The sequence below is a fragment of the Oxyura jamaicensis genome, chromosome 2 (genome assembly GCF_011077185.1).
Source record: "Oxyura jamaicensis isolate SHBP4307 breed ruddy duck chromosome 2, BPBGC_Ojam_1.0, whole genome shotgun sequence".
Classification (NCBI taxonomy): domain Eukaryota; kingdom Metazoa; phylum Chordata; class Aves; order Anseriformes; family Anatidae; genus Oxyura; species Oxyura jamaicensis.
In genome coordinates this window covers 46,140,936-46,163,881 of record NC_048894.1, presented here as the reverse complement: position 1 = coordinate 46,163,881, position 22,946 = coordinate 46,140,936, and the positions used below count along the sequence as shown (strand labels likewise).

General features: G+C 37.3%; 1 protein-coding gene across 2 annotated transcripts in view; it reads left to right on the top strand.

Annotated features, from left to right (window-relative positions):
- The window catches only part of LARS2 (leucyl-tRNA synthetase 2, mitochondrial), a 90,910-nt gene that overhangs the window by 46,825 nt on the left and 21,139 nt on the right, over positions 1-22,946 (top strand). For both annotated transcript variants that reach the window (XM_035317036.1, XM_035317037.1), the window contains exons 10-14: positions 2,984-3,088; positions 6,719-6,834; positions 8,221-8,504; positions 11,778-11,876; positions 14,612-14,749. In XM_035317036.1, coding sequence (XP_035172927.1) covers positions 2,984-3,088; positions 6,719-6,834; positions 8,221-8,504; positions 11,778-11,876; positions 14,612-14,749 — 742 coding nt within the window. The remainder of the gene's footprint in view (positions 1-2,983; positions 3,089-6,718; positions 6,835-8,220; positions 8,505-11,777; positions 11,877-14,611; positions 14,750-22,946) is intronic.

Below are 22,946 nucleotides of genomic sequence, written 5' to 3'. Positions count from 1 at the left end.
ACTCTGTCTGTACTCTACATCCTTGGCCTGGCATTTTTTGTTGTTTGGAAAATGTAAAAGTTACAAGAGTAAACACAAAGTATATTGAATATGTTATGTTTCCACCTCAGGCTCGTGTTCAATATTTATTCTTTTCTAAAATGTGGCTAAAAATCTGGTTTCATCGTCTACATAACATCAAATGTCAACAGCAAATGAAGCAGGAATCTTGTGGGAAATAGTTGTGGTTGCAAAAAAACTGCTTTATTTTGAGGTGTTTCATTTCTATAACCTTAATAACATTTGCTTGGTAGCAGGAAGAATGGAGCTTGAATGTGTGGAGTATGTAGAGTCCTTGTCTCAGAGCTGAGCAAAGCTTGGAGAATTTTTATTAAGAAATAAAGGAACAAATTTTCAATTCATACAATTCAGAAAAACAAAGCATGAACCATAGAAATGCACTTTCGTGTGCATTCATATATGTGCCCGTATCTTTGTAGAATCTTTGTGCTTTAAACCAAACCACACAACTGCAAAACTTGTTTTTAGTGTGGACAGCAGTATATTTTTTATATTAGTTTTACATGGAAATATTTGAAAGGCTTTTTTATGTTTGTTTCTGTTAACAGTAAACTTCACCTTTTGGTTGAGCTACATTAAGAAATGTTGAGATTAATGACAGCAATAAAACATTCCAAAAGAGGCTTTAAAGTGGAAACAGTTCCAGAATCATAACTCTACTATTGCTACTTGTAAATGTACTTACATACATACTTCAGTTGAACTTGGCTGATATTTTGTACTGTTCCCTGAGCATTTCAAAGGCACAAATTGGTATTTTCCAAAGAAGAGAACGTAAAAGAAAAGAATTCTTACATGGACTTTCAGGTTTGCATTTCAGACGTGTTATTTAATAATGGTCAACAATGGCATTGAAGTCAAAAGAAATGTAAGATGCCCCTGAATAGACCATATTTCCATCATTAACTAGACCAAAAATAAATAAGTAATCATCAATAACATTATAAAATAATTTCTTTTTATTACTGTTTTCTTTGCAGCCAGTGTAGTTTTGTAACTCCCTTTCTTCACCGTGTTCTCATTTAGATAATTAAGATGGTATGTATTTATTCAAGGGAGAAAAAAGGATGTAGTATGGCAAAGTAATTTAAAGTTCTTTTAGCTGTACTCTTAGAGTAAAGCTCTGTATTTTATCAGAGCTATATCTCTATATTATATCAGAGCTATTATCATTTAAATAGAAGTGAGCAACCAGTTTTCAGGCATTCATTTTTTTTGCCTAGAAAAATTTATGTTAATCTAGAATCCGGTAAGTCTTCTTCTAAGTCACCTTCTAAGTCTGATATGTCTGAGATTTGACCCTTACATTGTTCATTTCATTGTTCATTGTTCATACCAGACATACGTTGTTTTACATTTCTAACTGTAGTATCATTTCTTTATATCTATTATAATAATGATGTGAGCAAAAGAGCATCTTCATAAGCTGGAGAATTACTATTTTGGGTTCCAGCATAAAATCAAAATTATTGCTGGGTGGGAGAGATAAGTTATTTTTAAAAACTGTCTGCCCTACCCACTCTGCTTCCTGTTCACAAGGCTTTTTTCTTAGTTGCTTTTAAAAAGTGAGATTATTCATTTTGTACCTTTTTTTAAACAGAGGAGGAAAGCTAAGTGCAATGGTTTGAATAGGCGAAATTTTCTCTAAAATATGTATATCTCAGAGACCTGAAATTTGAAAAAGTAGTAAAGTAAATAAGTATATAGTTTGTTTTAAAAAGGCTGATGAGATAAAGTAGCCCTGTTCTGTAGAATGCTGTTATTTTATTTAAGGCAGACTTTATGTAAGCCTCACACTCTCCACAGCTTTCCACAAAGGTGGGCGAAAGGAAACTCTCAGTGGTCTGTATTATAATTATCATATGGAGAGTCATATTCCTGAAACGCTGATTTGGTACCCCATCCATGCAAAATATGAATAAATTTCATCTACTGTATGTGTCTCTAAAAATAGATCTTAAAAATGGAGGCCTTTTGTACTTCCACTGACCACTAAAGGTCCCAAGATCCTGTTTGTCAAGGGCAGGCATTGTACTGCAGAACCCTTGACTAAATAACGTTGCTTTCTTTACCACTGCATAGCATGATGTGCAGTGTTAATGCACATGACTGAGTTTCAAAAGCATCAGTTCTTTACATAGTAGTTCAGAAGCTGCTTTTAGCTTTAAAAGCACTAAAAAATATATCAAGAAACAGGTCCAAATTGAGATCTGGATTTTGAATCTTCAAAACTTGGGATGTGCAAGTTAGATTTTCTTCTTACCAGGACACCAAAGTAACACAGTGTAAGTCAATTTCAGTTTATCACAGTCCTCATCCTTGATTTTCTTCCTCTGACTCCTCTTTCCTGTGAACATTTGGTTCCAAGATATTTTCTCTAGGCCAATCCATAATATTAACATGAATATTCTGTTTGGAAATCAATTCGTTATTTAGATTTTCCTTTTACATTGGTCAGTGATGCATAGTCCTTCTATAAGAAAGCAAGTCATAAGCATAGTATATATGCTTCCCTTCAGATTAATCTGATTAACTGAATGTTCTGCTTCATTTTGGAATAACGTCTGTGAGTATGTAATGTCTGTGAGTATGTATTAGAGTAAATTCATACAGCTTTGCAGCAAGCCTGCATTTTGATCAAGGATTTTTTTTTATTGTAGTCCACATCTTACTCAGGTTTTATTCAAGTGTTTGTTATAAAAATGTTTTCTAATCATGAAAATTTAACAGTCACGTCAGACTTAAGGAGGATTTTCATATCTGTGAAGTTTTTAGAAATATGATTACATTTCTTATTATCTTTCTTATTTAAACAAAATTGTAATATAAATTTAATGTATAAGATGAACTGAGTTTAAACAGTAAGTAATGTTCTTAGCATATCTTCTGTCACATTTTACTTATTGTGATCATTTGTTTTCAGATTCACTCACTTCAGTGACAGCTGTGAATTTGCTTACCAATCAAGAGATTCCTGTAGTAATCTCAGCAACAACAAGTTTTGAGAATTTTCTTGATACTAAAATAGGTATGTGACAATTATCGTGTAAGTAGAGTAGTATAGTTTGCAGCTGCTGTGTTGGAGCACCAGATACTTCTGTGATAAATCTTTGATCATCTCAGTTCTCTTCAGGACTTCGGAACTCTGTTCTTCATTACTGTTCTTCATTAATGAAGAAGGAAAGGAAAACTAGCTATGTAGAATCTGTCTGGGGGAGAGATTTACAGGATGATGCATTTTAATGGAAATATTATAAAATTAGTTCATTTAATGAGCTAAATTTGAGGATCTGCATATCTCAAGAGGATTGATTACCTACAGTGCATGCGTATTTGGCTCTTACCATCCTTAATCAGAACAGAACTGTACCTTTGTTTGACAAAAACATTCTGCAAATAACTGATTTTTTTAATATGCTTACGTAGATGATATGCATAGTTAAAGAGAAATGTTTCAGACAGGTTTAGGTTTCCCCCAGTAAAGATCCAAAATTTCCAAGTTTGACTTTTAACTGATAATATTTGTGTTGAGATAGGAAACTAATTCAGAGTAGGCAGTAACTGTTCAGGTAGTCTTGGACAGTTGTCTTACACCCTTCAGTTCTAAAGGAAGTATTCCCATAAGTTTAGGCCCCTAATTTAGGATTGAGGAGTTTCCATAAACAGAGGGGGAAGGACATTGCTAGTGGATAATCTGAATCATCTGAAATGGGCTTCTGTTCTCAAAGCTGTCCCATGAAGCAGCCTATCTTGCTCCTTTCCTGCACAGGGAGCCTAGTGCTTCAACCTGGGCAGGTAGGTACATACATGATGTGGCAGTCCTTCTAAGTAAAATTTTGAAATTGTACTAACTTTTAATAGTTGTGTCCATCTTTTTCTGCAAGGTTTATCTTCATCAATAGTACACACCAGGCTTTTTGTTTACTGTTAGTTTTTGCTGTGGTTTCATCTTAGCTAAATAAACAGGCAACATTCTGTGCCAGTACTAATGGGATACGGTTGTTTCATACCTCTTCACACACATTGCCACACACACCCTGCCATTGCACTACCTTCTTTAGTCCTTAATTCCCATTCGTTTTCTCCCTTTTGTTGTTACTTCTTTCCTGCTCTGCAGCTGCTACAACATCCTCTACACCACTGCCAGTGGAGGCTTTTCCTGCACAGCAACTGAACTGAATAAAACTAGCTGACTGTGGAGAGCTACTTAGGTGTCTGTGCCATGCTACTAAATGCTGCTTTTACTGAGAACATTGTGCAAAAGTATCTTGGATGACCCTCATAAGGCTGATTGAAATTATCCACTTAGGCTGTATACCTTCCCTATTACATGCCCACATCTTACACTTTAGAAGTGAATCTGTTTTTGAAAACCAGAACCTCCCCTTGTGTAAGAGAAGCCAAATAATTGAGATACCTAATCTTATTTTTCATTAAAAGCTTCCAGCTTGTTAACTGGCATGTACCTTGGCCTTATGTCTGTTGGAAGTATCCCAGATCTTCCCAGGAAGTTCTGGATGCCAGCTGTTGAGCTTTGTGAAAGTACTTCATAGCATCATCTTTTCTACAGAAGGAAGAGCGAAAAGTGGGGTCCTCTTTTTTCCATTTGTAGAACATATTGTGAAGACACCTGTTGTAGACTGCAGGGCTCTTTGACAAATTAAGATTCAGACTTTACACTATAACTGAGCCCTTAAATTGTGAGAGCTTACATCTGCTGAGAAGATTAAATAGTGATTTTGTATTTTGTTGTTAGGAAGTTACTTGTCACAGGGGAGTTTTGCTTGTTTTTTTTTTTTTGGTTTTCTGCTTCTGAATTTCCACGTATTGACAGAGTTTATGTATTTACCATAGCAGGCAATTCACTGCTTGATCAAAGAGGCTTGTTAAGCTGGTTTTGAATAAAGTAGTTTGTGTATTAATAATTTGAATGTGCTTAGCAATATTTTGAGAGTTATTACAGTTTTCACCAACCTGATGTTTGCATTGAATTTTTTGGAATAAGCTTATTTACCTTTTAAAGATGACAGTAATTGTGCAAGATTGTTCAAAATATTAAAGAGGAAAAAATATGCAGTAGGATGTATCTCAGTGTGGAAATAATACATCTGATACTAACAGATTTATTCTGAAATAACATAGAGATAATAAAGTTAAGAAATTTGTTAACTTCACCCTGAAAGGTAGTCCTCCAAATCAGGAAAAACTTGTCTTTTAAAATACATGCAGCAAAATCAGAGGGAAAACATCATCATCTATCAATATGAATGAGAAATATTTGAAGATAACATGTCATTTTGTGATGCTGGTAAATTGCTATAATGAAAAGAAGTTTTATGTGAGTTAGTGTGACGGTTTTACTCGAGTGGGCAGCCAAGCTCCACCACAATCGCTCTCTCACTCCTCCCCTCCTCAAAGAGGAAGGGGGAGAAAAGACAACACAAAGAGCTCGAGGTTTGAGATGAGAATGATTTAATTAAAGGGAAGGGGAATGGGGAGAAAAAGAAACAAAAGAAACAACAAGGCCGCGCGGAAGCACAGAGAGAAAGGAAAAAAAAGTTATTCTCTACTTCCCATCAGCGAGCGATGTTTGGCCATGTCCCGGGAAGCAGGGCCTCAAAACGCGTACCGGTTGTTCAGGAGAGACCCTCCCCCATGAGAGCCCCCCTTTTATTGCTGAGTGTGACATCAGGTGTTATGGAATATCCTTTTGGTTGGTTTAGGTCAGCTGCCCTGGTGATGTCCCCTCCCCATCAATTGCCCACCCCCAGCCTGCTGGCTCTTGGCGGCCTGGAAGGAGTCCTGATGTTGTGCCAGCACTATGCAGCAATAGACACAACACTGGAGTGATACCAGTGCTGTTCCAGCTACGAGTGCAGAGCACAGCGCTGTGTGGGCTGCTGCAGGGAAAGGTAACTCCATCCCAGACAGACCCAACAACTTGTATTCAAATTGTAAGACTGTCCACTCAATAAGAAGATGGAAAGAAAAGATTGCGCCAGGGGCCTTAAATACTGGGACATCTAGGAATTACTTTAACAGTGGTCGGAAGTGCTCTCACTAGCTATATTCTGAGTAGAAAACTTATGTTACTCAAATTGTTTCCCTGAGATAAACAAATCATGACTTTTGTAAAAAGTTAAAGGATAGTAATACTGGGGACTATTGAGTTATGGTACATTTTAATAAGCTATGAAATCAGAAAGAGATTAAATGCCCTATTGAAACAAGAAGACTGTATAACCTGTTTCATATTTTTGTCATGTTAGCAAATTGAATTTAATTTTTTATTACTTAAATACAAATTTATGTTATATATAGTTAATATAATTGTATTTAAAATTAATTATTTGTCTAAATTGTATAGCTTTATTTTTAGGCTTTTTCTAAACCATCTCATTTTCAGCTTGCTCTGAGGTAGTTGATTAACATTTGGTTTACTGAGAAAATATGTCTATAATTATTGCTGCTTGAATTTCACTGCTTAAAGAGCAGGAAAGCTTTTTTTTTTCTTACATTTTTAAACCCTTTTGGACAAACATAAATTGTTAAAAAGAGAGTTTCATAGAAATAAAAAGTTTTATCCCCAAACTGTTGATTGATATCCATGATAGTCAATACCACTTTTTTTTTTTCTTTTTTTTTTTTTCCCCCGTAGGAATTCCTAGTACTAGTACAGAAGATGCTGCAGTAGCTAAGAACCTGGGTATTTCTTTCACTGAAGTCATTGAAACATTGCCAAATGGTCTGGAGAAAGTAATTAATTCTGGAGAGGTGGGTATGCAAGTATGGAGTTCTTTCTAACTTACAGTAACAATGGAAGCTGTTTTCTTGAGCATACCAAATACTTTGCCTGATTAAAGGGATTTTTTTATTTTTTCTGTATTTTAAGACTCAAACTGGGTGTATGCAACCAAATTTTTGTGAGGAATTTAATCATAAAATCACAGAATCACAGAATGGTTTGTGTTGGAAAAGACCATAAATATCACCTAGTTCCAACCCCCCTGCCATAGGCAGGGATACCTCCCACCAGACTAGGTTGCCCAAGGCCCCATCCAGCCTGGCCTTGAACACCTCCAGGGATGGGGCATCCACAGCTTCTCTGGGCAGCCTGTGCCAGTGCCTCATCACCCTCACAGTGAAGAATTTCTTCTGAATATCTGAAGTAAATCTACCCTTTTTTAGCTTAAAGCCATTACCACTTGTCCTATATAAAGAATCCCTCTTCGGCATTTCTGTAGGACCCCTTTAGGCACTGTAAGGTCTCCCTGCAGCAGGGACCCAGGAGGTCCATATCCTTCTTACTGGGGGAATCCCCAGAGCTGAACGCTCCAGGTGGGCTCTCACAAGAGCAGAGTAGAGCAGAAGAATCACCTCCTTTCACCTTCTGTAGCAATAAAATGATTTTTTTTCCTTTTGTGCATGAGTGGAAGATGCAAAATTGGTCTCAGTTTTATACTAGAAACTGAATAATTGATCACATGTTAAAAGCTGGTTCTTATTTTTCATGATCAGAATACGTTTTTAGGCTGAACATTTTTCTATGTATTAATTGAAATGTGGTGTAAGCCTTCTGGTAAAACTTCTTCATGAAGTGACATGGAAATCTTATTTTTAAATCAAGTGTATATGGCGTTACAGCCTTTGAAAAGATGCATTTGGTAGAATATGACCTTTGCGTCTACTCTTACATGAAAGGTAGGGTCTGAATGGTTAAGATGTATGTGAAAGCAAAAAACAGAATAACCCAAAATGAATACAAGAGAAAAAAGATGGTTTACCATTCACATTTCCTCAGTCTCCATCTTGTGTTGGTGAAATTCTGGAAGTTTCAGCATAGAGCTGTTGATTAAGATATCAGCAGAAAATGCAAATAGCTGGCAACAAAGGCTGAAGGGGTCTACAGAGCTGTTTCTCTTCCTATTTCTTTTTGGGCCATCAAGAACATTGTTGTTTGAACAAGAGGGTTTAAATGAATCAAGTATGTGAATAGGCTCTTAGATAGGAAGATGTTAAGAAGTGGGAAGGGGAAGATTATATGAGTCTCCTAAACATTGTCTCTCTGAAATTGCACTTGTGAATTTTTGTGTGTTCTTGCATTTTCCTTACAGAAAGTATGAATTTTTCTTTCTTCTGATTCTTTTTTTTTCTAATCAGTTCACAGGCATGACTCGGCAGGAGGCTTTAAAAGCTCTTACCCAGCAGGCCAAAAATAAAGGAATAGGTGGAGACCTAACGAGTGACAAATTAAGAGACTGGTTAATATCTCGACAGCGGTACTGGGGAACACCTATTCCTGTCATTCACTGTCAGACATGTGGCACCGTCCCTGTGCCTTATGAAGATTTACCTGTGGTGCTGCCCAGTGTAGCCACTTTCACAGGGAAGGGAGCTTCACCTTTAGAAACTGTTCCAGAATGGGTGAACTGTGCCTGTCCAAGGTAAGAAAATGAAGCAGTTACTGCAGGCTGAGAGAGATCACTTTTGTACTTGCATGTTTTGTATGCTCATTCCTTAAGCGCTGGCAGCTGACCACTCTGAGACAGGACACTAATCCAGCAGGATATTTAGTCTGACCCAGTGTTGAGGGTGTGTTTTTTTTTCATTCTGTACTCTGTAACACTCCTTATTTGCAACACAGACACCCACTGCTGCTGCTTCATAAACAAGCTGAAGCAAAGCTCACTGATCTGAAGTTGGAGGAATGAAAACAGGGAAAACAGAATTATTTCCTCACTGCCCTCTCTTTCTTAACAGTATTTTTCAGTTTATTTACTGCAAGAATTTTCATTACTTTTCACCAGCAGTGTTCATAGAAAGCTTATGATGTTTATTGAAATATTTCCTTTTGGTAAGGAAACTAATATCATGTTCATTTTCTTAACAATAGTCCAACAATGAAGTGTTGCCTCAGCTACATTATTCTTTATCCTGAAGAATCACGTTCATTGTACATTACAGGTGACAGTATTATAGTTCAGATAAGAGGAGATAGTAAGTATATGCATCTTATCAGTGTTGCAATCTATTGTTAGTAGCCCAGCTGTTAAAAAAATGAAACAGCTCAAATTAAGTAGCAAAAGATAAGTCATGAAAATCAGATGTCTGATCCTGGGGACTGCTTAGATACTGTGTACTCTGAAGTGTGCATACAGGTTCTGCAGAAGGAGCTGGTAGAACGTGAGTTATCCCAGAGAAGTTTTTCATCAGCAGTGTAATGCAATACTGCTGCTAACAGACTGACTAAATGGGAGGTACATTGTCAGGCTGCCAGGCAAGAGAACCAGACATATAAATGGACATCAGGCTCTCATTGACAATGCAACAGTTTTGTAACAAGTCACTTTATTTTAACATTTCCAGGATACAATATCAGTGTGTTTTTCATTTCTAATTAGGTAGTTAGGCAAAGCAGTTCTGTGGTTCCCTTGAAACATGTATTTTGTTCTTTGTTGATAACATGTATTTTAAGTAAAAGACACGTGGACTTTCATGTTTCTGCCTAGAAAAATTCTTCTCAGATATGCCTACTTAGATTACATGTAGTAACATATTTTAAAGTGTGATTCTCACTGAAATCTTCAGGTTTAGTAAAGTCCCCAGGAATGCTCTGGTCTAAAAATTCCTAATTTTATCTAATTTTATCTATTTTTTTTTCTGATTTTATTAAAAGTTACTGTCTACAATCATGGCTTCTTTCTGACCTTAATTCAGAAGTAATTTTTTTGCTTACTGTGTAACAATGTACTTTTGATGTATACGAAATCCTTATTGTTTCTGCATAGCTGTTGTGGTTGACATACTTTATCAAGGGCATTTGTTTAATCAGAAATAATGGCATACAGGATCAGTTCTTAGTTTAGAACATGAGAGTTTGCTGACAATATTTTTTTTTTATTATCATATATATTTGTTTTTTTTTTCACCTATTTGACAGATGTCTTCAATATTGATCATCCGTATGTCTGATACGATTTCAAATCCTTTGAGCTATTGCCTCTGTGTGCATAGTCTTCCTACCCCCCATTTTTCCTTGCTCTGAGAAATGATGTCATCCCTTCCTTTAGTCCTTCTCTCCCATAATGAGTTTTTTTCATTAGTTGCATTTAATATCTAGCATTAATAAGAAAAGCAAGATGGAAAGATATGAAGGTCTGTGAGTACTCAGATTTGAGCTACAATAATGTTAGCAATCATAAATGGAAAGAGATGCCTAAGTTATTCATTGTTATACAAGTTCAGGTAATTGTGTTAGTTGTCTGAATATCGTCTAATCAAATTACAGTATTGTGCCTGTTATATAAATTTTGAAAGATGTTCATGCTGTCTCTGTGTTAGGGAGCCATGTCCATTTAGAATACAAGCAACAGCAGAGGCATGAAGCAGATATAATTATGGTTCAATGACTATCAAGTATTCTTGCTTTTCACTGTTTCTGTATAATGCAGTTTTATGTTGGCCAAGTCTGCTTATATGTGAAATTTAATAAAATGGTTATTCTGTATTAAAAACAAAACAAATACAAAGAAGTAAAATTCCTTTGCTACATTATTCCTGTTGAAAGAAAAGCTTGCTGATAGAGATGGATGTGGGGCAGAGACAGAGTGAAAGAAAATGCTAAACCTGTGATATTCTCATAAACTTGCCTTGGCAAGCCAAGCTGAAGTATCAGGCAGACAGGCAGGTACATGTTGCAGCTCAACCATCGAGCTTGATCACAGACTAAAAAATGCAGCTGGAAAAATTAAATAGCAAAAGCCCGTTTTTTAAGTAAATTTATTACATGTATACATGCATGTAACTTTGCATGCATTTCTAAATTGTGTCCGTTTGATACATCTAGCTGGTGATACTTACTACATATATTATACACAAGCTTGTGACAGGTTGCAAAGTCTTACTTTAGAGAAATTGCATTGTTTTCGCAGTAAAGGTTTTAAAGAGAGATCTATTACAACAAATGGAAATTTATTAAATGTAATTATCGACTCCTACAAATAAATAATTTGTTTGGGAGAAATTAGAGGAAAATAACCGGAGCTTCTAAAATGTCATTTAATACTATTTCTCAGTGCTACCAGTGTAACTCCTAGCAAAAAATCGATTCTCAGTAATTACAAATTAAAACTGTGCTGCAAGTTTTAGAAGAGATTTGATACATCTCAGTGAAAGTTGAAACTGAACTAAGTTCATTTTTTTTTCCTAGAGATTATAAATGGAATCTGCAAATACCTTTTTGTATAAACAATCAGTGAGAGGCAAACACCTGCTCCTTCTGTTGAGTGTTTATAAAATGATTTGTTTGCTGGTACCTAGCAAGTGTGATGTATATTCAGTACCCACTAACTTTAAGGCAAAGTATACTTACCTATGCTCTAAAGCTTGGTCTTTTTTTTTAATGACACGTCTAAAAAAATCCAGGAACATGTGATTGAGAAGGCTGTCTTATACTGTGCAGTCTTCTGCTATTGCTTTATATTATGGCTGTTCTGGCTCTTTTTTGGTTTGTATTTTGTTACGTTTGGGACAGAGGGAAAGGAGAGATGGTGCTATTATTCACATTGGACTTTTTTCTGAGCATATCACTCTTCAAGCTGTTCAGACTCTTTCAGTTTTAAATCTAAATTTCTTCATGACCACTGTGTACATGTTTATTCTTTTTGCCAAGCTTGTCACTTACCTAAAAATAGTTCTCATGTGTCTCTCTGGCTCAGGTGTAAGTCTGCAGCAAGGCGAGAAATTGATACCATGGATACATTTGTTGATTCTGCTTGGTATTACCTGAGATACACTGACCCTCACAACACTGACAGGTAAGGTCCAGATGCAGGGCCATCTGGTTGGCAAGCCTACTTTACAGAGTAGAAGGGAAGAAAAAAGGAGGCCAGATATGCTGGTGCTTTTAGCTTAACTGCTTTTGCAGAAGCCAGTTTAAAACCATGTGCTAACCTGATTTTGTGCCTGCTCTATGCCTGAGAGCTGCACAGGGTTGACTAGGAATTGCTCCAAAACTGTGGCATTTAGTTGTTCCCATGCCAGGAAATGTATAAGAGCAGTATATGTAGACACTGTTGTGTAAGTGCAGGAGCTACGAGGGAAGGGGCAGAGTTTGCATGAAAGGGCATTATAAGGCCAGGGAATAGTGGAAATGTTCAGCTGAGAAGCTAAAGGTAGTTGTTAGTGAAGGATGCTGTCAAGAATTACAGCCTACCATGACTCTCTCTGAGATTGTGGTATTTGCTTTGAGCATACCCTCCTTGGTAATATACCGAGTATTTTGATGTGTAGACAGATAGCACTTTTCCACTGGGAAGAGAAGGAATAGTATGGTGTAACATCCAGCTGCGAAGAATTGCACCTGAATTGCTTTTCTTCAGAGTTCTAGTAAGTCTGGCTACTTCATCATGCGCAAATGCAAAGTGAAGTGGTCTCAGAGCAAGCTTCTGCTGTGTATTATTACTTTGACTAAATTAGTAATTAATAAAAAGAGATTTTTCATGTGTTGTGTGTTAGTGGATGTAGCTTGAGGAGTATGGGAAGACAGATGTAGTTATTTAGCCATTTATCTGCTTCGTAGTCTGCCTGTATTAGCACTGCCGATAGTGCCTGGAGGTGTTGTCACACCAGCATTATATCAGCCTGCACAGAGACTGACTCAGCTGTCCAAAAGCATTTCACATACACTGGCCAAATTAGATTACCACCTACAGTCACTGGATGGATGGCCATTACCATTTCTTGAATATTTTGAGAGCCATTCTGGAGGACATTCTGGATGGCAGCAAGTTTGAGGAGTATTTTTCATGTCAGACAGTTATTGCACGGTTAAACAGTAAATGTCCAGTAAATGGCTTCTGTCATCCTGATAACTTATGGGAGATAATAAGCTTCATGTTGCTGAATGAGTCTGGTAGGATATATTTTGTTTTTATTATTGACATTTCCATTTCAATATTCTTGATGTCCATGTAAAGTGTCTTCACGTATAGGGAGCACGCACTCTTTGAGAAGGTCACATCAAGAATGCCATTAAGGTGTCTGTTTTGGCTGCTTGATTTTATGTGAGATATGGGTAAACAGTGGAACAGTACTACTATGTAGTCTAATTAAGATAAAAAGAGTTGCATTTTTGATATTGATACCGCATATAAGGATATCTGGGGATTGATTATTTATTTATTGCCCTGAACAATGTCTGGGTGTACGCTACATACCAAGTGATTTAAGTATAGCTGGGCCAGTTATTTTTTATATTGGCAGCACACATCCAGTTAATCCATCAGTTAAATTAAAGAAAACCCTTCTGTGAACACTTCTGTTTCACATTATTTTCTAGTGACAGTGTGAATTCATTGTTAATATGTCACATGTCACACTTAAATGTGACATGGATTGCTTTCTCTCCGGTGACAATTTGAAATATTAAGAGGGACTTTCCCTGAAGAAGATGAAATAGTCATATGCAACATCCAGATGTCAAAGTAACAGCTTAGTGTAGCTGAATATGTTTTATATTGAAATAAAAGCATTTGTATGGATTTCTGTACTAGATCTCTACTTCCATTTTCTGTATTTATTAATTTCTGAGCTACATATACTTAAACCTTTATTTCTGTAAGTCATTTCATAAACCCAGAATTTGGGAGAATTACTCTGTTGATCTTGGAACTCTGTGAAGAGCTGTAAGTTTTGACTTGTTCCACTAAGGACGTGAATTTCACATTGATGATTTGCCTCTGGGCTGATCTGTGAGGAAAAAAGCGTTGCTATCACAAAAAAAAAAAAAAAAGTTACAGATGGAATAATTAAACAAGCTGACAAACAAATAAATTTGTTAGAACGGAGCTATAAAGCATATATCGCAGAAGAACATACATGCAAGTAGAATTTTGTGGACAGGAGCCCATTACAGCAGACATAGCAAATATTTAATGAAGCAGCAAGAAATGCTAAGAAACAATGCAGAGTGGCCTCATATAATGCAGAAAATATACTATAAACTACCACCACCATTTACTGTAAATTCACAGAACATCCTCCAGTTTGAGGACGATGACCTATCTGACTCTTCAGAATGTTTTGCAACATTATAAGCTGCTACATTGCCCTCTAATGGCAACAATGCAAACTTCTGATTAAAAAAAGCAACTGTTTTTAAGTGGGCGTATCTTTTGTCTTTCATGGTAATATATTTGTATGTAAAACTTGGTAAATAGTATAAAATCTAAAGGCTAGCCACAAGGTATTTATGAAAAAGGTTCTATAGAGCAAACAAATATTTTCATTGCTTTCTGAGGAGACATTCTAAAATATACAAAAATAGAATTTTTGTTGAGCTGTTCTTCAGTGGAGATTATTTTTTTTTCTATATGATTTAAAAAGCTTACCACTTCTTAAAAAAATTAGAAAGATCTGATAGCAAAATTAAAGTTTTATTGTACATATGTAGCTCTCATTAAATAGTTTTGTCCGGTCAAATATGATGAGTTACTTTAGAAGAGCTGATCTTTCTTCTTCACATTGTATTTTTCCTATTACTTTTTTTCAGGCCCTTTAATAGTGACTTGGCTAACTACTGGATGCCTGTGGATTTGTACATTGGAGGAAAGGAGCACGCAGTTATGCACTTATTCTATGCTAGGTTTTTCAGCCATTTTTGCCATGACCTAAAGATGACCAAACACAAGTAAGCTTTATATACTTCCATAAAAATCTTTCAGATGTCATTCATCTAGCAGGAATGTTACTGAACATTGTTAAGATGATAGAACGTATAGGCCTGAATTTTTCTGCCCCTATGTCTTGGCTAAATACTTGGTTTCTTACAGTCTGTTACATTTTCTGTACGTATGCATACATAGCATTTTTATTTACTACATGGGTATTAACTGGCTCTGAGCAAGTGATAAAATGTTGCTGTAGATTTTCAGTCTGCAAAACGTTACATAAACTAGGAACTTCAGGCATTCTGAATAATGCTGTTATTTCAAATTATTTAACTTCCTCCACAGTAATACCATTAATTCAAATGGAACCATGTAGAGGTATAAAACTAAGCACTCCTATAATTCACTGCAGTTTTGGAGATGAACAGTGCAAAATACTTCTTGATAATCAAAAGCAATATATTTTTTCTGCTCTTATTTTATTTTTATTCAATTACTTTCATGTAATAACTTTTAACTACTCTTGTTAGTGATGCTGTTGTAGCCCAATTCGTTATCCCTTGTTTTGGTGAGGGGTAAAGTTTGAGGCAGGAAGGTGAGTCATTTGTTCTATTCTTTGTTCTGTCAAGTTCCCAACTTGATGACCCAATTTCCACTGAAATTCTGCCCTTTTGTACCTTAAAATGCCATCCCAGGAATGCCTCTACTGAGAGGATGCTAGGGGCAGAACAGTAATACATTCACCTGTATTCTGTCCTGTTCTCCCATAAGCAGAGATGTTTGAATACATCAAGTCAGAATGAGTGATCCCCTAACAATAACTCCTTAGTAATTTCTCAGCTGGCAACTCCTATGCCTTCATTCTTTACTAGTATTCACTCCCAAAACTCGATGTAAAACCTACACACATGACATTGAACTCTCCTAAATGTAGTGGTTTTGCTACCATACTTGAATTTAAGTAGCTGTATGCCAGAAAAGGATGGAGTAGTTAATGGGGCCAGTGGAATATTTACCTGAGTTATTTCATAATCATTGGATGAAAAGAGGTGATTCTGTTTTCATTACTCATTCTTGCATGCAAAATAATTTACAGTGCAAGATGTATTTGAAACTGTGGACATGGATGATTTCTGTACCTGTGGTTCACCGTGTTGCCTCCAGCTTGCTTAGCTGCAGCAGGAAGATTGCTCCTTCCTTGACAGAATGAATGGGCCTCTGAAAGCTGATCCTTTCTGTCATAGGCACTATTTCTTTTAGAAGAGAAATTCAGAGCTTTTTCATGCAAGCAATTTCAGGCTTGACAGTGCTACAAAATGCTTTACAGTGCTGATCTGTCAGCCATCTAGTGGAGTTGTAACACAACAGCAAAAAGAGTTCTGCTAGTCAAATTCTTCTACCTCCCTAAACAACATTAACTGTGGTGTCTGAAGTACTGTTACTGTAAACTGAGACCACAAAGGGGAGATTTGCTTGCAAAGTAAGTGGTCCTTCACTCTGCTGTGCAAAAAAAAATAAGATTGGAAAGAGGACAGCTTGGCTGATAAGGTGCTTCCTGAGTGACCTCAAGCACTAAAAAAAAAGCTCATCTCGAATTGAATCTCCTGAAGAAGGTGAAGGCGCTAAGAAGGACTTCAGCTGAAACATTGACCAGAACATCAAGGAAAATGTTGGCCTGATACAAAATCGGACAAATAGCCTAGTAGCAAAGGATAATCATTGTCAAAGCCTTTGTTGTCAATGTCTGTGCTTAGTAGGAGAGTTTGGGGGAGAGGAATACTACCCAAAGTAGGGTAGGATTGAGTTAGGGATCAGTTAAGGAAATCAGAACACCTACAGGTTCAAGGACCAAATGGGATGTATCCAGGGGTGCTGAAGGAGCTGGCCTTTACCATTGCAGGCTGCTCCCTATTGTACTCACTACACCCCCTGACAGAGTCCCTCCCCAGCTTTCCTGTAGTTCCCCCTTAGGTACTGGAAGGCTGCTATAAGGTCTCCCCGGAGCCTTCTCTTCTCCAGGCTGAACTACCCCAGCTCCCTCAGCCTGTCTGCTCCAGCCCCTTGATGATCTTTGTGGCCCTCCTCCAGACTCATTCTAATACTTCCATGGCATCCTTGTGGTCTGGCTGGGAAGATAGGCTCAAAGGGTCAGTGGTTCAAAGTCTGACTGGTAGTTATTTACAAGTGGTATTCCTCAGGTGTCATTGCTGAGGCTAATTTTATTTAATATCTTCATCAGCAACCCAGACAGTGCAACAAAACGTGCCTTCTGCAGGTTCTTTGATGACAGCACACTGAGAGTAGTAGTGACAGGAATCTAATGAAGTTCAGCAAAGACAAACGTAGAGTCCTGTACACAGAACAGACTACATATGGAAGCAGCAGGGGCTTGGACAGTTAAGTAGGAAAACGCGCTACAGAGAGATGTTTTAGGGATCCTAGAGAACACCATGTTGGATGTGAGTCAGCAGTAGGCATGAGAGTATACTGCAATGTGTTAGCAAAAGCATGTCCTGCTCATTGCTCAGGAAGTTACATCTGGAATATTGTGTCCTGTTCTGAGGCCCCAAGCGTGAGGGACATTATCAAGCAGAAGAGAGTCCAGTGGTGGGGCACAAAGGTGGTTGGGAACTAACAGATGGCATACAATGAGAGGCTGAGGAAGCTGGGCACGTTCACCCTGGAGAAGAGGAGGCTGAGGAGGGAATCTAGTTGCAGTCTGCTGCTACCTAAAGGTGGATTCTAGAGAAGACAGAACCAGACATGTACAGATAAATGAAAAGAGGTAACAGTCAGTCTGCAGCAAGGTCCAGCTGCATAGACAGAAAAAATGTGACAGTGAAGGAGGTCAGACACAGGAACTGATTGACCAGAGAGGTTGTAAAATCTCCATCATTGGATATTTTCAAAACTCATCTGGATGGGCCCTGAGAAACTTGTTCTAACTTTGAAGTTAGGTCTGCTTTGAGCAGAGAGTTGGACCAAATGACTTCGAAAGGTCCATTCCAACCTATGTGATTTTGTAGGCCTGTTAATTTGGAATGTGTTTTGTTCATATTCTGCTGTGACAGAGCAACAGCACCAAAGCTGTGCAGTGCAGACTGGTCTAAACATGGGAAATTTCAGATGAAGACTCTAACTTCAGTGAAAAAAAAACGCACAAGAAGCACTGACTATGTCTAGTGACAACAGCAGAGAAAATCAAAATTGCTTTCTGTAGGAGTAGTTTGAAAGACTGTAGAGAATCCCTTTGAGGTCACATAGAAACTCAAGAACTTGCACACATGGAGATCTGTTACAGCAATGCCCCTAGGACCTGTTGTTTGTACTGCTTGTACATGTGTTCAGAATGCAAGATGACTGTAACAAATTCCTCACCATGCATAAAATCGCTTGCTTTAGCTCTACACAAGTTATGCATTAGGTGCTTTTAAGCCATGAAGTCAAATTAGGTTGTTTTGATATGGAAATTGCATCTCCTCTATAAATATTACAACATTTTTAAAGTAATGTTTTAGCATTTGTCAGAAGCCACTTTTGCTTAGTCCTGTTAGGATTGCTCAAGGGCATATCTCAGAGATCCAAAAAGGGTGAAAAGGGTGATCAGAAGCAACAAGCTTACTGTTAGCAAGCTTAAAGTCATGGTATTGAAGCCCACAGCTCTGAGAGAAAATATATATATTAAACTTATTAAGTGTATTAAAGCATTAAAAAACACCGCCCTCTTGTGCATGTTCAATTTTCTGTAGTATCTCAGTTCTGTTCACTGATTAAATTAGGAAAATTCTGCTGCATCTGTAGGTACATAGTGTTACCTAGTATCCTGACACATTTTTATGAGGTTCCCCCATTAATCTATAATATTGTTCACTTTGATAGCTTTTCTTCATGAAAATCTTCATTGTTTGGCCCCTACCCTCTTTACTTTAAATGATTTTTTTCCTGATAGTCTGTAATTCTGTATTAATGACAATTAACGTAACAATGAGGTTGAAATCAGAAGTTAAAAATTCCATAGTTCAGATTTGCAAAGCAACTTCCTTGCATACAATAGACATTATTACAATAGAGATATTATAGGCCATTCATTTACAGATGTCACGCTTTCATATCAAATGCAATGTTTGTTGGCATTTAAAATTGTCCAGGTGTAAATGTAGTTTAAATAATATCCCCTGGAGATGGAGCATGATTTTATTTTTTTCTTAATGCATTGAACTGGAAATGGTGGGAAGAGTTGCTCATTTTCTCTAATAATGACAGGACAGCATAAATAGCACCCCCTGGGTGCTGGTACATGTGACGAGAGATGAAGCTCAAATTGATGTTGTTTTGTTTTAGCAATCTGTAAACTGCAGCAGTTCTGGATTTAATTTACAGACCAGTCAGCCCTCCCAGTTGTCACCGCCACTGGGAGACGGGCCATGTAGGCAGCTGGGACCAGCAACTCCCTCATCTATTCCAGCTTAATCCACCATGGTGTGTGTGTTGACACACTCAGTTACATCTGCTCACCCATAGTATTGCAGGTAAAAGTTGCACAGAATTTGGCTGTTCCCTAGGCTTTAGTAATCAGCTCTGTCTGATGAATAATTGTAAATGGAATCTAGCACATCTTCCCTGAAGGATTATAAAGCAATAAAAAAGTTTATTGTTGCCATTACATCAGCAGATAGGACTCTGATAGAAAGCAAATGTGTTGAATAAGAAGGTGCTATTTTTACACAGCTGCGTTACAGAATAAAATAAGGTATCTGTGACAGAAAAAGCTTATTCTATAAAGGAAGGGTGTTAGAGCTTCTCAAAGTTTATTAGGGACTTGATCACAAGTGTTGATTTTCATTAAAAGCACTCAGCTATTGACTGTGTACAGCCCGACTGTTCAATATTGTTTGATCTTTCTTCTGCCTAAAATGATCTGCTCCTACACCCCTGGACATTTATATCGTGGCCTTCTACAGGATTGCCAGGTAGTTACAGATGGATCTAACTGCACATTTCATAAGCATCTGAACTCAGCTGCCATTGACTGTCCAAGGTCTTGTCTCAACTCTGGGGCACAGGATTGGGCTCTCTCAGTTTTCCTAAAGATGCGGGATGCAAACACATTCAGTAAGCTCCTTTGTTAGTGCTGTCCCTTCTTCTGAGTCCACTATTGATTGCTGTCACAGACTCCACAGAGTCCTTCCAGCCAGGTCATTTGTAATTGGATTGGAAGTCCCACTACTTGCTTTACCCAGGGCAGAGCCAGAAGCCTGAGGACGTGGCACTGAGCGGATTTCCTTAGCTGTCACTTGTGCTTGCTCCTTCATCCATTGTGTGCTCCTATACAGAGAGGTTGGTCTGTCACAGACATGAACCTGTATAGGAAAATTACTGAGGGGGAAAAGGTGGGTTACACGCTTCATGCCTAGTACAGGTAATCCTTGGAGATGCAAGACAGACTGCACAGGTGGGCACCCATCTGATGTGCAAGATGATCAAAAACTGCATAAAAAGAAGGCCAAAGTGCCCATACTCCAGCATGGATGCAAACAGACATGACAGGCAGGTAAAGGCATATCCTGGTTCAGCATCCTTGTAATTTAAAATGTGACTGAGCATTCAGAGAAACTCAAGCCACCTCTTCATTTATTGTGCTGGAAAGGTCTGTCTGTCTGCACACAGCTTTGTTTCAATTGCTTCCCAGCCATACTGCTCACGAGGTTTTTATGATGCCAGGCCACAGGCTGGTGTTGCAGTATTTAGATCAGAATTACCACACGTGCTGTGCTGTGGCATCTTTGCCGTTCCCTTCCATAGCCAAGAAACACACCAGTTTCTTTGAAGGGGAAGGTTATAGTTGTGCAGCTTTATGAGTGTAAATCAGAGTGTCAGTCTACATGTGACCATGCGATGGAGCCGTTACAACACTGGCAAAGCCACTCTGCACATCAGGAGAAATTCATTACAGGGCTCAATTTGTTTCTGAGCCCTGTGTTTATTAGACAGGCTCTGTTTTTCTCATTTTGGGCATTTCTCCATTCTCCTGCGGTCTGCCACTAGGAACATGTGGGGTTTTTTATTCCCCATACTTGGTAATGTATTTTGTATTGCATTTTTGTAGCCTCTGTCAGCATAAACAAAAATAGGAAATGCTCATTCTTGAATTCAGCTTGTAATAACTTGGCATATGATCTGAACTAACGCTTTGTCATTAAAAAATAAGTGTTCCCTGAAAAATCACTTCCAGTGGAGAATATTATCTGATTTTGATGTTCTGGCTACCTCATTAGCTTTATTTTAGTTAGCAACAAGTGTAGCTATTTTAATAATTGAGATCTTAAACAGACTGAAGTACTGAACGGTAGGAGAAAAAAAATGTTTTTGTTTTTCCTTGGTGTAGTTTATTTAGTTTGTAGAAGAAACTGTCCTGGACAGTTATCTCCTAAAGTATTTTTATACTTGTTTGCTGCTGATAGGATTGCAAGACTTTTATTCCCGATTTTTGTCTTTTCATGAATTTTGATAATTTGAGATATTTGAGATTTGAGCTGATTGTGGCCTCCTATTTTTAAAATACTTTTTTGTTTCTACTGTTTAAATTTGACTTCAGTTTTCATCTCCCTAAGTTACTTTATCTTACTTATAAATACCATGATTTTTTCAGGCAACCTATGTTCAAACCTTAGTATAGAAAATATTTATAGAGATGCTCTTACTTCATATCGTTGATAAAACCAGGTAGCATGGTACAGACCAGTGCTGCTTGGTGACTGAATGCTACACTATGTGCCAGTACTTGTGCAGTATTTGGAAGTATGCAAAATATGCAAGGAAGGAAACTACTGTTCAAACATGAATATATTGAAGATAAAATTTGAAGCCTCTTGCTTTCTCTCTCCCGATTTAAAGATTTTCTTTGAAATATCTCCGTGCTTCATAGTCATCAAAAGTTTTCAGCAGTAGAATTTGGAAGGTATCTGCTTTAATACAGTAAAAACATGCACATTTATTGTATAATTTAATAATAATTTAAATATTTTATTGAATAAATTACTGTACTTTAAATCATGAAGTAAATTTTCCTCATGATCAACGTGTTTATATTTCATAATATTGTGAAATATGAAATTGACTCCACAAAAGTGAATAGTGTTTTGAACTGTGATTTTTGTAAATGTAAAATAAAATGTGGAAGCCTATTTTTATTGTTTCTTCTTTAGATGGATAGATTTATTGTTGCTTTTTGAAAAATATGTAAATATAAGTGCTACATCCTTTGTCATCCTTTGTACACAAGTGTTTTGGTAGATACATAGGGCTTTGTTAGGTGGAATTGTGGCAAATTAAGACAGCTTAATGCTGAGCACATGAGCATTGGGAGTTACTGGCCAATAATGAGCAGCACAGCTTAGTAGGTCCTCCAAAATGATGGTCACCAGTGTCTTTGTATCTGAGGATCCCATGGAAAAACTCCCCAGACCCTATACCCTTGCCTGGCCACTGAAGTTCTTGGGGTTGCTTTTACAACTGCCTTACTTCCAGACCAAAACCTCTAGAGATTACTTTTGTTGTCCTTTTTCCAGTGAAAATGATGATAGACATCTGACTTGGTGAATTAGAAATGTAAGATTCTCAAAAGAAGCAATAATGTATCTGTCAACCAGAAAAGTGTTTACTTAGAGTTTATTCTTGCAGAGTGCCCTACTGCATTTAGCTTTGGTGCTCTTAAGGCTCTTTTTATCTCTGCGATACACACATTGAGTGAGATCTTACTCTTCCTGATGCAAATTTTTTTAGAAAGTTTTAATGTTCATGATGCTAAAAATAAAAATTGATCCACTGAAGTGAACTTTCCAGCATTGCCATTTTCTAGTGTACTGTTTTTCTTACAGCTAGGTCTTCATGGTTAGTTCTGCAAAGAGGGAAGGCATGCAAATGCTTATGTTAGAGAAACTACCTACTCAGTTTATAGAAAGAAATGTGCAGTGAGCATTTGATTTGTTCCAAAATACTGCATTTCTCAGAGAGAAGTTAGAACTAAATATTTGTAAAAAAATAAGGGTTTTGTACTTTCCCACTTCTACAAATGGGGATTTAGCTTAGAGTTGGTGAACTTGCACAGTTGGCCAAAGAACTTCTGTGTATTATCTGCATGCTAATTTGAGAAGTGGCATTGTAATAACTCAGTACTAAATCAGGATGCAAGAATGTGTACAGAATACAAATAAATAC